Source organism: Pseudopodoces humilis, chromosome 7, assembly GCF_049639895.1.
Source record: "Pseudopodoces humilis isolate 2021_Gansu_Grassland_sample_001 chromosome 7, ASM4963989v1, whole genome shotgun sequence".
NCBI classification, from domain to species: Eukaryota; Metazoa; Chordata; class Aves; order Passeriformes; family Paridae; genus Pseudopodoces; species Pseudopodoces humilis.
In genome coordinates this window covers 56,500,410-56,517,402 of record NC_142206.1, presented here as the reverse complement: position 1 = coordinate 56,517,402, position 16,993 = coordinate 56,500,410, and the positions used below count along the sequence as shown (strand labels likewise).

The window sequence follows — 16,993 nt, the reverse complement described above, 5'->3', positions numbered from 1 at the left end:
GGCATGTGATACCAATTTCTTTCAAGTCAGGGTTTAGGATTTTAAGCAGCACTGGTGTAATTATACCCATCAATTTCTCCAACCCACCAAAGATCTCCCCAATCTTCCAGGTGCACTTAGTAGGAGAGAATGAAGCTGCTTGCAAAATTCTTGGGTATTTTCATGCAGGAAATAATGCCAGTTTAACAGTTCTCATACTCATACAAATTAGCTGCTGTTTGGTTGAATACATTCATATCTGCTATGAAAAGGATGGCTCTATCAGCTGCTTCTTTATGAGCCTGTTCTAAACCAGTGATGTGACAGTGCAAAACTACTTATTTTCTGTTCCATCAGAAAGTAATTCCTTCAGGCATTAAGATGTGACATAAAATCTTTTACTAAATTGAGCAATTTCATTAAGTTTTCTGTGAAGAAAGCAAAATACAGCATGGAATACAAAAGCTTTTAAAATGTGCCAGGAAATATCACTGGGAAGGTAACAAACTATGCAAGCCACAGGCCTGTATTACACAATTTAAAACATTGTCTGAGACATTAAATAACCACAGAAATAATTTTATATAATATGATTTAACATCAGGTGTTGAAGAACTCAGGAGCAAACATTTACTCTTTTCTGATTAATATTAGCAACTTAAAAAAAAATAAAAGGCATTCTTCTGCTGACTGAAATACATTCCCAGGGGGAATTCAAGCACCACAGTTCTTTCCACAGAAAACCTCTAAATAAAACACAGCCAAGTATTGCCTAGGGAGATTAAACACCAGGAAAGCTCTGCACAGCAGAGATTCCCACTTTAGGCATTTCACTTTTTCCTGCTTTTGAGGGAGGTGTTGTGAACTCTCACTCTCTTCTGCAAGGAAGAAGAGATCTTCAGAGATGCTTTCTTTGTGAGGGACCTTTCCACAGCCCCAGGTTTCCATAGCAACAACTGAGCATCCTCTCCACCCGTCAGCAGAGACTCATCCGTGGGGCTCCAGCAGAAGGAGCGGACAGTGGCCGAGTGTCCCCCACACAGGGTCCCCACTAGGCTCAGGCCATCGGTGCCACAGCTGATCAGGTGGATGTCTCCTGTGGAGGTTCCCCCAACCAGGAAGAGTTTCCCTGCCTTTTCGTGGTACAAGCCACCCACCAGGTAATGCAAGCCGTGGTTTTCAGTGCGAACTGACTCTCTGACATCCAGAACATGCAGCAGGGTTATTGGCTCTTCGGTGTCCAGCTGAGCCATGTCCCACCAGCAGAACCCCTCATCGTGTGTCATGCAATAGATCTGTTTGTAATCTTCCCCAGACCAGCCAAGAGAACTCACTGATGAATCTGAATTGCAAGTCGATATCAAAGCATCATCTTCGTTATCCTTATTGATGTCAAACACATTCACCAAGCCATCAGTTGACCCAGACACTACCAAATTGGGTTCAACAGGATGAAAACAGATTTTGGTGATGTCATCATTGTGACTTTCAGAATAGACTCCCAAGGGTTCTTTAGTGGCACTGGCACAGTCTGTAATGCCTCTCGCATCCCAAAACACCAGGAACGTGTCGTTTTCAACTTTTTCTGTTCCGGCACAAACTATGAGGTCACTGCAGCTGACATCGAAGCTGATGAAGGCGTTTGAGGGATAACCACTGAACACCTGCACAGGCTCCTGCGCGGCTGAGCGAACATCCCAGCACTTCACCGCGCCCTGGCTGCAGGCTGAGAACACCACGCTGTCACACGTGTGCGCAAACCTGACCCCGCTGAGGATCCCGGGGTGGCCGTGGTACTCCCGCAGGAAGCGCAGCGTCTCCCTGTCGTACACCCTGATGGATTTGTTGGAACAGGAAACTGCCACGAAGCGGCTGCTCCCGGGCTGGGCGGCCGTGGAGGTGTCGATGTCCAGCAGGTAGGCGGGTTTCTCGCTGGGCACGCAGCGCCTGGCTATGCGCAGACCCGCCAGCTGCTCCTCCACCTTGTCCACTGCCGTCATCTCCCCAGCCTTGCCAGAAACCTGCAGCAAGTAAAAGCCAAGGAGAGTTTTAATTACAACATTCTTCAACAGTGTTAGCTTTAAAAGCACGTACGAGGAAGCATCTCGTGCAGAGGTGAGGCACGGAGCTAAGATTCAATTATCCTGATGTCCTCCTCAGCACAGCTTCATTCACAGGAACACAGAACAGGAAAGGGCTCCCTGATTCAAGGAGTTCAGTCTCCTGTGTCTGTAAGCACTACACCAGATAATCCCCTTAACAGATTAAACAGTCTATCTGGAAATCCTGGGAAAGTCACTTAGCTAAATTTGCTTTATTATTTTTATAAAGTAACGTGATGTTCTCCACAAGTGGAAACAATAATGAAGTCACCTCCTCTACCTGAGCAGGAATAAGTTTTGTTCTAGGAAGCACAGCCCACAAACAGCTGCATCCGTACAACTGCAGAAGACTTCTTAAGTGAACTTCTGTGCTGAGGGACGTGCACAGAGGAGGCAGAGAACAAGACCAAAATTACACAGCACTACAGCCTGAAATGGCCTGGTGAGGTAATTTTACAAGTATTTAGGTGCCCAATGACGCACAGAAACACCTGCCAGCATATCAGGGACCACCTAAACAGGCTAGTGACCTGTGGAATTCACTGCAATTAAGCACCTCAACGTTTTCTGAGCCTCCTGTAAAACCACAGAACACTGGGTTTTAGTGCAGCTGATAAAAATCTTCCCTTCAGAGGCAATTCCTCTCTGGCACTACCAAACACTCCCAGAAACCCAAACTATTTCAGCAATGCACACAAATGCAAACTTTACCCAGCAAAACTAAAATTGAACAAAATTCTCTTGGATCCTCTCACAGATTCATTTCTAAAATATGCCCTAAAAACACAGGAAAAACATAGTTTTTCTTTTTATAACACAAAAGAAAATTGTATTCTGTAACTGAAGTAAAGACTCCATAAATTCAGAGTCAGGAAAAGCACAGCAGCATTTACATTTAAAAGAGATATTTGCAATGGTTTTAGTGGCTCACAAACTACAACCATTTTTTAAAGGAAGATGTAGGTATGTTATTGCAGTCATCCACTTCTGTCAAAAACACAGGTTCAATTATAACACTATTCTGTTTTTAAAAAGAATCAAAACGTAAACATTGAGGGAATCACAGCAAGTTTTAAGGGGTCAACACTCCAGTGATTTCTCACTGGTACTGATATTTCCTTAAGATCTGGACCAGCAGCCAATCCCAGGCACCACATGCCTAAAATGACCCTTTAAAAAAAAAAAATCCAAAGAAAAATGGAATAAAAATCAGGCAGACACAGAATGCAAGAAAATATTCTTATGCCTTCCCAGCTGTTCTATCATCAATTTTTCTGCAAATTCTACAGGCTCGATTTTTGGGGGTGGAATGTGCAAGTTTCCGTGTATTACTTGCTTTAGTCATAATTATTTTAATTGTCCATGAGAGACCAAAAACAAAGGAGAAGTTGCTATGACAAAGCTGCATTCTGCTTTTTTTTTTTCTTCTTAGCATTGTTTGCGGTTTCAGGGGTTTGCTTTCCCTCCTCTGGTTTGGTGCACACAAATATTCATGACACCATGTGACAAACCAGCAAATTCTTAAAAAACAGCTTAAGCAGGCACACATAAAAACTTAATTCCCAAGTCACAAATAATCTCACTAAGCAATTTGCCTCAGTAATATCCTGACAATGAGGTCCCCAGGTTAATCTTCTACATCAAAGCAATCTTTCAGAGCACATCTACCAGTCATTTTTGCCATAAAATGCAGACATCCTGTGGAAACTCCTTTCCCCTCTGAAGCAAAGAAGTTCAACGTGTTTTCTGGCATTACCCTGAGTACAACCTACCCACAGAACTTGTTCCCTACTTACTTTTCTGGGTATGTCCTCAGATGAAACAAGCTTTTACTAGAACTATTACATAAAGCCAACTGTTCTCAAACGCTGTTTGCTACGCTGCTTAAACACAAAACTGTTAAATATCCATGCAAATCAATAATATAAACTGAAGAAATAAAATATTTTTAACATTATTAATTAGGAAAACTGCTTAATTCAATTTACTGAAGAATTACAATGAAAGCTTCTATTGAAATAGTTTCAAACACGCATGCTTGAGGGTGAAGAAAGGAGTTTCTGTAAACCAGCTCTCCTGCAGTGTTATGGTTACTAAAAAAATCAGCTTATATCTGTAAATTTCTTGTAAGAAAAATGTAGTTTTCCAAGCTGACCTGAATTTCAAGCTCTAAATATTCAGACTTTGTCTACTCAAAAGGCCAAGTAAATTCAAACAGACATGTTCCTGACAAACGTCATCCATTTGGAAGGCAAGCTGCAGTTGTTTAAATATTACTGACTATGATAGAGAGTATCTTTCAATAAGCAGTTTCTACAACACTCATGTCAGAGCTTTTACTGCTGGGGAAGGTGAGGGAACTCTACAAATACTCAGAAGTTGTAAAAAGCCAGAGTCTGCAAAAGAAGGTTCATTCAGTTTTAATAATGTTTTCTGGGAAATAAAATTAGCTCAACACAACTCTTTTGCCCAGAATAACTTAAGTACAGCTATTCTGAAATACGAGAAAATGCTGTTCATGTTTTCAGGCAGAAGTGCAATTTCTACCATCAGGAAGCTGAAGGGTTCTGTTTTCAATTCTATTGCCACTGCAACAGCTAAGACTTAAAGTTGTGTTTGATGGCAACCAGTTTTTTGCTAAAAACTCAGCAAAATGTCTGCCTTAGTAAGAAAGTCTTCAGACTATTATGAAATTGTGATTGAAGGTTATATAAACAATTCATGCTCAAACTTCAGGGTGTAGCTGCCAGCCCTTCCTTTTCAGAAGGGGAAGTCACTGTTGTATTTTGATGGGAAAGTTTAAATGGCAGGAATAGGATCTATGTTCAATTTATGAGACAAATAGGAAACAATGGTCTTCCAAACACAATAGAAGATAACTGAGCACTGGACTGCAGCCACCTACAAAGCACATGGTCCTCTGCACTGAAGCACTTTTAGTTCCTTAAGTTCAACAACAGAGGTATCTGTTTTCCAAAGAATCCTTTGGCAAAATCTGAGTATTGGAAACGCTTTGGACATAGCACAAAAGCCAGTTGTGATGACCAGACAGAAGAACTGCTCATGTTTGTATGACAAGCTCTCTGACATAAAGAGTTGTACCAACAGCTTGCTCTTGGACTGCTCCAGTCTCAGAAGAAAATCACAGAGGGCACTGGCCAAAAGGTCATCTTTCCCCATGGCTCCTCCTCTGCTCAGAACGTGAGGTAGTTCATTACATTCATGTTTTTCACTTTCTCCAGCAAAGTCACCCATGGTCTGCATCTATAGTCTCAACACTGACAAAATCCAGGTGATGTCAAGGTGCCAGGAAACCACCACCACTGGGATGACACACCTGGCTGAAGGTGTCTGGCTCTGGCCACTCACTTGTGCTTGAAAGAGAGGTGCAATCCCATCCTTAGGGATCGCCATTCCTTATGTGGAACAGCTGAATCTTTCAGCTGCATCCACATCTGCACCCTCCAAGCCAAGAAAAGCCACCTTTTATAATTAAATCTGAAACTTCTATGTAATTATATCTAGACTGCTGGAACTACACGCAGGTGATTTATTCTATTAATTCAGTACACTGTTATATGCAACCCCTACACATCTCCTGGATACCACAACTACCAGAAACAATAAGCTTCTGGAAGGACACTCAAAACTCATTACATCTTGGGAACTCAGAATAAATACCATTCTCTGAAATAACCTAAAATATTTTGACCTCCAGGGCATCCTACAAGGCTCCTTTAAAAAAGAAACAAACTCAATGTTTAGAATAGATGACACACAGTGGAAGTGATGCCAAAGAAGCAAGACAGGATTTTCAGATGCCTTTCTTATGTGTTTTTCACTGGTGGAGTGTGGAAACAGCCACACAGCAAGACTAGAAGCAAATGGCTGTGCCAAAGGCAGCCCTTTCCAGCCGTGGAGAAATGAAAAGCAAGTACCTATCTGCCCAAACTGAACACTTAACACTGTCTCAGCACATACTGCTGTGCTGTTTGTGCAGTATTCTAAACGTTGCAGCATCAGTTCAAGACAACAGGCTCATCAGTCCTCTTCAGTCCAGAATGTTTTTTAAAAGACAAACCAGCAAATCGTAAGTTATTTCCCTTTTCCTTTGAGTGGTGTACAGAAGATGCTGCCAAGCGGCATAGTTCTTCTTTCCAAAAGGGAAAGTTAGCTCAAAAATATAGAGAAATACAAATTTTCCTTTGAAAAATACAGGGAAAATTATGGAAAAATGGCACATTCTCAAAGACTTAATCACTAACATAAGAGTAACTTATGAGTAGGAGGGCAGAAACACGTAATAAAAATTAAGAAGACCTGTAGTTCTGGCAATCTTCTCTGCAGAGGTCAAATACCAAAAATAGCGAGGGATCTGAACAGCAGCAGATGAAATCTTACACTGTTCTTTCCTACTATAAACAATACAGACCCTCCCTTTATTTTCACAATTATTAAAAGTTCCAGAGCAAGCTGAGAACAAACCCGGAGCTCTGGGCAGTGGGAAGCAGCTCGTGCATGCACAGGACGTATGGTTTGCATTTGGGAGCAGAGCTGCCAGTGCACTGCTGCACCTCTCCAGTGCAGGGAGAACACCCCAGTGCATTTCCTCAGTGCAGGGAGAACATCCCAGTGCACTTCCCCACTGCAGGGAGAACACACCAGTGCATTTCCCCATTGCAGCAGCCTGCAGAGACCTCTCCCCACTGGCACCACTCCCCAGGAGAGGATGGACCAGCAAATTATCTGAGCACAGAGGGGAAGCACAAAACAGCCCCAAGGAACTCACAGTTTCTCCAGCACACACTCTCCCATAGCTGGGTTTGTTATTTCACCCAAACAGAGGGAGAAGAGGTTTTTCCAGCATTCCCACAAAGCCTGCTGAAGGCAAAGAGCATTTAGTCATCAGGCAGGAAGGGAATAAAATGCACGAGAGGCTACGCTAAAGTGCAGAGACAAGATGTAACTGCCAAGAGAATTATTTCATGCTCTACAATCAGCTACATCTTGCTTCCAAATGTAAGGCACAGTCAGAAAGAAGCTCCATGTAATTCTTCATTTGCAGTACAGAGAAAATTCTATCAGTAGAATGGAAAGGAGAAAAAGATAAAACACAAAGTCTATGGGAAGATCATAAAAATTAGGTCTACCAACCTACTTGCCTTTGATGAAATCAGTCCCTGCCCTCCCACCAGGAATGAGCTTTGGGGTACAATCCTGTTTAGCAATGAAGAGAGGAGTGTAGGTGGGAGAGAGAACCATGGAAATGGCCTTAAACAGTATTGGTTGGAGGGAAAAAATAAGAGTCAGAGGTAGGTGAGAATAAAAGGAAAAACGCTCAGTGCTTTGGGGTTCAATAATTGAAAAAAAAAAATTGATGGAAACTACAACTGTTCTGAACTCATCCTTTGGGGGCATAAGCAAGTGTTCACATCAATGCAGAAATAAAACCTCTTTTGAATATTATACTGGACGTCCATAGAGAGAGATTGCAAAAACAACTTCTGAACTGGATCAAGCACAGCTTTAAATGCATAGATCATAAAAACCATACAGTGACTATTTTCATCAAAAGAAAACTTTCAGGTTGGTTTTTTTTGGTTTAAGTCTGCATTCCAACTAGAAAGATCTATCCTGATTTTGCATCCAGCACTGGAAAATCTGGTGGAGGTCTAGAGAGATCTAGAACACTTGGGCTTGCCTTCAGGTCCAAAGTGCAAGGAATTAACATTCAAACTTGAGTACCTGAAAGCCTATTGACAGAAATTCATGAACCAAAGAGATGGTAAAGAACTGCCAAAGATCAGATGACCAATTGAAAAAGTGTAGAGTAACCCAATGTACAATTAAAAAACTCAAATAAGCTAGAAAGCCCTACACAAAACTATAAAAATGTCAAATTACAACTTTTGGCTTCAAAATTAAGGCAAATTTATTAAAATATGATGCTCGGATTTCTAACATGGGAAACAGAAGTTTCTATATACTCTAAGAAACTGTGTAAAACAGTAATTCAAGCATGTTTGAGAATATCCCTTTTTCAATCTTCTCTTTTCCTCCAATTCCATGCTGGTGACACAGACCTACTAACAGAGGAGCCACAAAGGAAGCTGTCCCTGAAATCCCACTCTGCCATGAGCAGCTGGACCCAACCAAGAACTTCCCTGTGAGTGGGAACTTTCCTTGTAGTGATCTGACCAGGTAGAGGATGCAACTGCATCCAGGTGTGGGTGAGGTGGTCATCCAATAAAGAAGTAATAAGAGGATAAGAGATGCTCTATTTTACTCTCCTGGCTATTCTCAGATCAAGCTGGCAGAAGCAATCCTATCTTATAAGGGCAGGTCTGAAAGAGTCCCAGGCAAAGGGTAAATTTCAGAAAGAGGTACTGCAATTGGGCTATTTGTATTCTAAATTCTATATATTATGTTTTCTTCTTCTTTTCTTCTGGCAAAGAATACTGTATTTAAAAACACTCTGAAAGCTCATCTATGCCTAAACTGCACTCTCAGATGCCTCTGAACAGGTTTTTTGAACTGGATTCTAGAGAACAGGAAAACTGTCCTATTGCTGGGCCCTGGCTTTTGCACCAAGCAAGGCTCTGAGACGGGGGTCAAAGCTAAGGCTTGTTGTGCCTGCTGCATGTAATGGAACCACAGCTATCCTGCCTTTCTGCTGCAAACCTTGAAGAGAATCCAAGTCTCAGCATTCTGCACTTGTGCTTATCTCATCAGACCACAGCCACCACAGAAAAGTCATTTCCTTTCTCCTGTAAGCGCCTCCCACCGAACGCATCATCCTGAGATGACTCCCTGCAACCACAAACATTGGAAAGAAGATCCAGGACTAATCAGCCTCTCGAATAACAGCCAGCCAACAGCTGCTGGAAATCAAACACGGAGGGTACAATGGTCACCTGCATGTAGCATTAAGTTTTGATCCATTCACATTTCAACACAGCAGCCACGAGCAGCTCAGAGGTTCGTGCTCACTAACAGCATTCTCCTTTGTGAAGAGGTCCAACAGCTTTGCTGTCCGACTTGGCACTAGAGCTATGCACTGAGATGGTCATCTCAAACCAGACAGAAATAAAGTATTTATCTAAGTGGATTTGAACAAGAGCCTGGCCTACAAACACTTCCCAGCCCCGACTGTGGCAGAACAGCTTGCTGAGCAATTCCCAGCAAGGGCCAACATTCACTCCTCACTTTCCCAATCAGTGAAACAAGGACAGTGTTTTCCCAGCTCACAATCCTTGTGCACACAAACATTAGTAAGTACAGCCAGCAGCACACTTTCACACAAAAAGCCTTGCTCTGAATATCTACACTACAAGATACAATACAAAAGTCACTGTGAGTGTGTAGAGCACCTACAAAGTCCACAATCAGAAAGTGCTCTGATGCCCTTTCAAGTTTGGGATTACAAGAAAGGACTCCAAGAGTGACAATTTGCAGGGCCATTTAAGGCTGAACAAAATACCACATGAACAGGCAACACCAATGATCCACCCTACAGAGAAAGGTGAAAGGAAAAAATCACTTACACAGCTGCATGAATAATTTATTGACTCTGAAACAACGCCATTTATTTCCTTCAATTCAGACACTGCCACTTAATACCATCATCCTCAGATAGAAGAAACCTGGAAATAAGTAAGGAATCTTCCCAAAGATTAATAAAATCTGCTGAAATTCTTCCAAAGAATTTATTTCTACACCACAGGAAGCCTGGGAAATTTCAGTCTGAATTTTGCGGCAATTGTAATAAAAGGATATAAAGAAACTTTGCTGTAATTGGAAAAAGAGCTTCTACTACCACACATTGATGCCAAAATATTTACAATGACATAAAGTCAATGTTTTATTTACTGGAATATTTTAGAAATTCTTTCACAACAGTAATTTACCTTAAGCACACTTCATTATTAGACTTTATTAGAGCTCATTCTTCAAAACACAAAACTATTACGTTTTCAAGACTCTTTTCTTAACAACCTAAGCTTAAATCAGTTGCTGGTGAAGCAGGTAAGGAGATAATTCCCTGCACGTGCAGATGTAGGGGAATACAAGCCAAACAACATCTGTGTGCTTGGTAATTCTCAGCCCCACTCTAACATCACAGCTCAAGCAATTCTCTGCTGTTCCAGATGTACTGCACAGACACAAACATCTGCCAAGCCTAAGCAGGGAAAATGACTTCTCCTCATTTTCCTCATCTGCTTCCCCAGAATCTGCAGATCACCAAAGTGTCTTTGCCAGTCACATCCCACAATATCCATTTTTTTTTTATATTTAGCTACTGCAGAACGTCCCCATGTCAAGGTAATTTGTCAGACCCTCTCTAGTTTCAAAGCAACAAGAGAAACTTGAGATCTCTGTGTGCCCATGACAGCTCACAGACTATCGGTTTCCAAAACATGCTCTTTGTGCACAGTCTGACAGCTGGAGGCTCTGCTGAATCTTTATCATGCCCTAAGCTCAATTTTCAATGCTTTATAGCAGACAAAAGGAAAAGATGTCATCTAAGTGACAACAGGAGGATGGAAGAGGGTGAAATAAAGGGTTTCAGAGCTATGTTGCTTTTATCCTTATCAGGAGAATTTACTTTTGAGTCTCCACAAAAGATGCTAAGGCATCAAGGATGTGAACATTGAACACATGCAAGGCACTCTCTTCAGCTCTTTGTTTTCAGGAGCCTTTAGACAGTGCTTACTCTTGAACCATACATGAAACTCCAGCAGCCGCTTCACCAATGCCATAAAAGACAAAAAAAAAAAATCAGCTTTTCCTTTTCATGACACCCAAATGCACAATGATTTTTCCATACTCCACTGGAAGTTCACATTCAACTGCTTTTTCCTTTAAGTGATTTAGGACTCAGTCACAAGAAATAAAATTATGAAAGGGAAGATCAAAGAAGAAAGTGTGCAGGTATTGTTACTCCAGACTTTCTGATCAAGAGGTCTGCTGTAGGCAGCAACACAGACAATCCCTGCTGGCAAAAACAGAACTCCGTATTTTTGTTAGGACCCACGAACTCTGAAGACTTAGGTGGAGAACTTACTTTTATGAGAACCACAAAAACCTTTCCAAATGTCTTCAGCAGCCTGTTGTCCCAAAATAAGACAGGGATAAAAAGCAAAGTCGAGAGCTTTTTGCATTTTGATAACCCTGCTGTCAAGCCATGTTTGTTCTCAATGCTTAAGTAAACCCATATTTCACAGGGTCATAGCACTGCCAGCAGTTCCCTTTGCTGAGGCCAATGTCTGGATAACTAAGCCATAATCAAATGCAGAGAAGGAAGGGTTAGATGGTGCAGGTAATGGATTGTTTATTTCACAAGAAGCAGCTGGATGTTTTGCCTTGTGTAGCTTGGCAAAGACGGAGACTGAGCGGGATACAATGACTATCTACAGACACATCAAAGGAATAAATGCTGGGGAGGGAGGGGAGCTACTCAAGAACAATACTGGCACAAGAATTTAAGAGCATAAACTGACCATAAATAAAATATGGAGCAGAAATCATAAAGTTTATCTTACAAAATACTTCCCTGTTATAACAGTGGAGGTAAAAACTTTTAACTGTCTTCATCTGCTTTTACAACTGCGCCAGCTTGGCACCCACCACTGTCCTTGCACAGCAAAGAACCCAAATAAGAAGGCACACTGAGAAACAAGCAACTCTGAGATAAGCTGACTCACTACTCATTTCTGGAAGATACCATGCTGCCAGGCAGACAACAGCGAGACACAGTATTTGTTCAGCCCATAGTTTCAAAAGCAGCATTAAGACCTTATTAAGGAGAGCATGTATGTGCACAGAGCACCCAGCATCCAGCCTAAAGTGGCCTCCTCTCCACACTCCTGAATGTCGGGACAGCAGCCTAAGGAGCTGAGCCTCCACACAGACACATCTAATGCCAAGGATTTGGGGTGGAAAGCCCAAGTTTGGGACAGCCAGGGGCTGTCATTCCGCTCTCGGCCACCGGGTGTCGCCAGTGACCGCCCAGAGCAGCTCAGAGCGGGATTAGCGATTTACGCGATCCTTAATAAAGCACCAATATTTTATTTCCTCCTCTTAGAAGACCCCGTTCCTCAAATCAGACCGTTAATCAAAAAGCTCGGCCTTCTCTTAGAACTGCCTAGCACGAAAAAAGGAAGAAAAAAAAAAAAAAACCCAGCCAAATTCAACTAACACCACAACTTGTCTTTCTGAACCATCAGGGGTTAAAAATGTGCACGTTCTTTATTGAAGTCTCATTTGGTGACTTTAATCCACAGATTTCGATCATTCAGACTTCATAATAATGCGAGATGTGGTTCATATGTCCATGCAAGGCACACATGAACACACAGGGAATGACTGATTGTGCATTTGTATTTGCCCATCACCCAAACTTCCCAGGGAAGAGATGAACAAACCAAACCCAGCAACTACAAAACCCTTCCTCCCTCAATCTCTTACACTCATGTCTACCTCCCACAAATATTCCTGAAGCAGGAGTGCTCAATGCACATGCAAGGTAATAGCTGCCCAAGACATTAAACCACTAGAATTAGCTTCTCTTTAAATCTGTTTTTCTGCTGTTCAAAACTGAGTCATGTATTTCCTTAGATATCCTGACAGACATTGAATAAAGCAAAATCAAATCCTCTTACCCCCAAAAAACTCTTTCATAAACCGCATAAAAACTCAAATATTACTAGTAAGAACTTTGTTTCTAAACAGGAAATTTTGCTTTCACAGCTGCTTGTCCCTTCTGATTGCACCAAGGAGTAATAACACATAATTCCAACTCTTCCACTCATTCCCACAGCAACAAAGATACACAAATTATTATTATGAAAAAATCCTCAAATTATTGAGAAGTGAACAATATCTGAAGCTTCCTATTCCAGGTACTGCCAGCATACAACTCAAATTTGCCAATTTTAATTAAATGCTGGGCTGTCTTTTCACCAATTTAACTGCTCACCAATTGTACAGCAATTTTGTATCTTATTTTTAATGAGAAGCTGAGCAATAGTTTTTGCAGGAGAAAGAAGAAAGATCCCAGTAGTCATAGCGAGCTGCAGAGAGAGGTGCACATGAAAAGTTGTTAATCACTTAAAAGTACAAAAAAAAAAAAAGTTTCTGTTAAAGAAAAAAAGAAATTGCGAGAAAGGTAATAAACAATACAGCAAAACAATTATTTTACTTTAAAACTAATTTTGAATTTGCATAATTTAATTTAAATCAGCATAAAAACTAAGAGCATGTTAATGCACCCACATTTTCACAGATGAGATTCAGTTGCCATATTAAACAAAGAAGCTTTCATTTTGATTTTTTTATTAGGTTTTCATTTATTTGGAAAACTACAGAATTTTTAAAAAAACTGTAAGTGTCCTTTTCAGGCCACTGTGCATTCTTATATGAAACAAGTCTCAAAGAAGAAAGCAATAGGAGCTAATAAGTTTTGAAATTCTTGCATTCCTCTATCTCCTGCAAATTTAGTCTCAAACTTTAAGGTCACCTCAAAACATTTTCAGCAATACAAACAATGTGATAAAAAAATAATACAAAACCCTGATAATATTAACAATCTGGAGGAAATGTTTTCAGATTAATGTGAAAAAGAGGTGATAAATTAAAGTCCTTAATGGGTATAAACAACAGTATAGATGGTTTATGTTGCAAAGGATAGATGATAGATAGTAGATAATGTAATAGTCCTTCTGGACTTTAACACCTGACATAACCAGAATCAAAATTTATCAGACTGAAGAGTTTATAGCATAATATGAACTTGTTAAAATGGACAGCTGCAAATACTTGCTTCCTGCCAATACTTCTAAATTATTTTGACTGTTGAAAAGACTCATCCTGTAAGACCTAGAAACAAAACAGAAAACACACTCTATGTTGGGACCTTCAGAACAGCCTAATGGAATTACCCAGTGCTTGTGCTGCAATTTGAGTGTGATTTTTTACAGTCCTGTACACTGGCTTAGCTTCTTCTTTCCCACCCTCAATTCCTGCTTTGTTCTCACTGAAATAGTTTGTTAAAACTTGCATCAAAGTATCAGCTAAAGCAAAAATACATCATGGAAACAATTCAGCCAATCCAACATTTTGGCATCAGACATCCTTCACTCCCAGTCTAAAGCTTTATTTACCAAAGCACCCATCTCTACCCCATTTCCCAGTCCCTCCACCTTACATTCACTTAAGAAGCTAAAAAAGCACTGTATCAGTCATGTGCAGAACATATATTTAACTAATCAGCCCCAAACTAAATGCAGGAGGAAATAAGAAAGAAAAGTGCACCAGTGAGAATTTATGTAACTCTTTTGTGTTAACTCCTCCGTTAAAGGAAAGGGGACAGTTGCAGGGACACCAGAAGGGGAAGATCTAAGGGAGGGGTGGGTGGTGGGTCAGGCTGAAGGTCCCTGAGGAGGACAAAGTTGAGGTTGAACTTCCTAACCCCACACGGGATTGGGCAATACGCTCTTTTTCTGCCTTTCTTATGTCCTCCACTGCCCATCTTGCACCTGAACTGCTCTCAAGTGCAAAAGCACACTCCAAAACCTTGCCAAGTCCCTGATTTACAATTCTCAACACTTCTTTTCGATGCCTGGTGTGAAAGCCACTTATGGGCTTGTCCTCACACAGAAGAAGCTGTGCCCCATAAAAACCATCTTTTCACTCACCAAATAAAGCCAAGTCTTAGACTGTCTGCAGAGGCAGCTTGGTATCAACACAGCTGAGCAGCATGGTAGTGCTGATTTCCTTCTGTTTTTCCCATTTTTCTTTTTTTTCCCTGAGAAAAGCTTGGAAATGCCATTATTTTTATACTTCCAGTAAAAAGCACAACAAAGCTGGAAAATGCTGCCAGCCGGTAACAACCATCCGAATCTCAGGAGACCTCCCACGCAGTCAGGTACAGATCACACCCCAGGGCTGCCCTGCAAAAATGATGCAGTGAAAGAAAAAAACATTTTTTAAAAAAATATATTGTAAGGTTGAGAGAATTGGGATTGTTCAGCCTGGAAAAGAGAAGGCTTTGGGGTGACCTAATTGCAGCCTTCCAGTACCTGAGGGGAGCCTGCAAGAGAGATGGAGAGAGACTATTTGCCAGATGCTGGAGTGACAGGACAAGGGGAAATGCATTCAAACTGACAGAGGGCAGGAAGAAATTCTTTACAGTGAAGGTGTGAGGCCCTGGCACAGGCTGCCCACAGAAGCTGTGGCTGCCCCATCCCTGGGAATGTGCAAGGCCAGGCTGGATGGGACTTGGAGCAACCTGGCCTGGTGGAAGGTGTTCCTGGCCATGGCAGGGTGGTTGGAATGAGATTTTAAGGCTCCTTTCAACCCAAACCATTCTATGATTCTATGCTCCTTTTTAAAAAAAACATTTATAAAACCACCTGAACATCATCAATCATCCCAAGCACAGAAGAACTCTTATGAAAGAGGCAGGCCACAGGTCAATGTTTGCCCAGGAATTCTGGGCCCACCTTTCTGTACAGAGCTGCCCTTGACCCCATAAAAAGATATCTGGAAGAAAACACAAACAGCTACACCAGTCTTTAACTCTGAACAAACAGAAACCAACATGTAAACTTAAAGCAAGCACCATGTAAAATTAGCACCCAGAAACCATGGGGTTCACATGGACACCAACCTGCTCAATTATTCTGCAGACAGCAACCAATATCTTCAAGGAGCTGCCCTGCACACACACTTCACTAAATCTGATTATTCTCTCAAACAGGAAACCCACTGAAAATATTAGGAAATAAAAGACATTAACATAACTTAATCCTGAAAACAAAATTTTACAGACTTGAAAACCAGCATACTAAGAAAAGAGCTTGTGTTTCTGTATTCTTTCAAATATGTAACACATGTCTAGGAAAAATTAATTTAGAATTATAGGATTATAACCAGTATGAGCTAGTAACATAACACAGAATTGACAATTCCACTCCCTGTACCTTGTAGGAAAAGTTACTTCTGCAACATAACATACTTTGAGATATCCGTTGATCATATAAAATATAATTTAAAGATAGGCATAGCATAGCTTTGGCAGTAGTTTCTGTAACTACTTTTTTATTCCAAACCATAGAAAAGTTTCTTTTCCTTTTTTCCCTCATGGGACTAAAACTACCAAACAAATAAACCAAACTGCAACTTTCATTTATTTTTCTGATCTTTTCCAGATTTGTTGGGGTGCGGGGTTTTTTTGTTGTTTTAGACTGTTACAATTATTAATAAAGATTCCCACCTGCACCGAACCTGGGTGAGGTCAGCTGGTGCTTACCAGCACAACTCCACAATACACACATTTTTTTGAATTACAGAACCATTAGGGCTGAAAAAGACATTTATGATCGAGCCCAGACATTAACTCAGCACTGCCAAGGGCACCACTAAACCGTGTCCCCAGCATCACACCCACATAGTTCTGAACACTTCCAAGGGACGGCGATTACAGCACTGCCCTGCCTTAGCCTGTTCCCTGCCGGTGTTCCTTACCCGGATCTTTATCCCGGTCCCGGTCGTGATCCGGTCCTTGTCCCTGTCCCTGCCGGTGTTCCTAACCTGGATCTGGATCCCGGTCCCTCAGAGGGGCCCCGGCCGCTGCCGCGTGCGCGCCGCGCTGCCCCCGCCAGCCCCGCCCCCGCCGCCCCATTGGCTGCAGCGGCCGCCATCTTCCGTCCAGAGAGGCGGGGAAGGAAGCGACGCACGGGAAGGGGATTGGTGCAAAGGCGGAGGGGGCGGGGCCAGCAATCGGCGCTGTTTGATTGGCTGGTGCAGGGAAGCCCCGCCCCGGGGCCGTGGTGCGGCTGCGCTCGGGCGTGGCGCGGGTGGAGGGCGGCGGGAGCCTGGCAGGGGAAAGGGGAACGGGAAAGGGGAACCGG

General features: G+C 41.9%; 1 protein-coding gene across 4 annotated transcripts; it reads right to left on the bottom strand.

The window, feature by feature from the left end:
- Positions 1–361: 361 nt before the first annotated feature.
- WDR89 (WD repeat domain 89) lies at positions 362–16,764 on the bottom strand. 4 transcript variants are annotated; one of them, XM_088058342.1, is made up of 3 exons: positions 16,674–16,764; positions 15,751–15,848; positions 362–2,000 (listed from the first exon to the last, which is right to left on the bottom strand). In XM_088058342.1, the coding sequence occupies exons 1-3, from the start codon at positions 16,762–16,764 to the stop codon at positions 810–812; spliced, it is 1,380 nt and encodes a 459-aa protein (XP_087914468.1). In that variant the 3' UTR covers positions 362–809. The 4 variants fall into 4 exon arrangements, 3 of the variants coding, with proteins under 3 accessions (XP_087914468.1, XP_005534714.3, XP_087914467.1); XM_005534657.3 differs by lacking the exon at positions 15,751–15,848 and having other exon boundaries at positions 16,608–16,742; XM_088058341.1 differs by lacking the exons at positions 15,751–15,848; positions 16,674–16,764 and adding an exon at positions 14,777–15,013.
- Positions 16,765–16,993: the final 229 nt, after the last annotated feature.

Coding starts and splice junctions, on each gene's coding strand:
- WDR89 (XM_088058342.1), bottom strand. CDS start 16,764: ATGGGGCGGCGGGGGCGGGGCTGGCGGGGGCAGCGCGGCGCGCACGCG. Junction 15,849..16,673: donor GGACCGGGATCCAGATCCAG/GTTAGGAACACC, acceptor TAATATTTTCAG/TGGGTTTCCTGTTTGAGAGA. Junction 2,001..15,750: donor TCTGCAGAATAATTGAGCAG/GTTGGTGTCCAT, acceptor TACTTGCTGCAG/GTTTCTGGCAAGGCTGGGGA.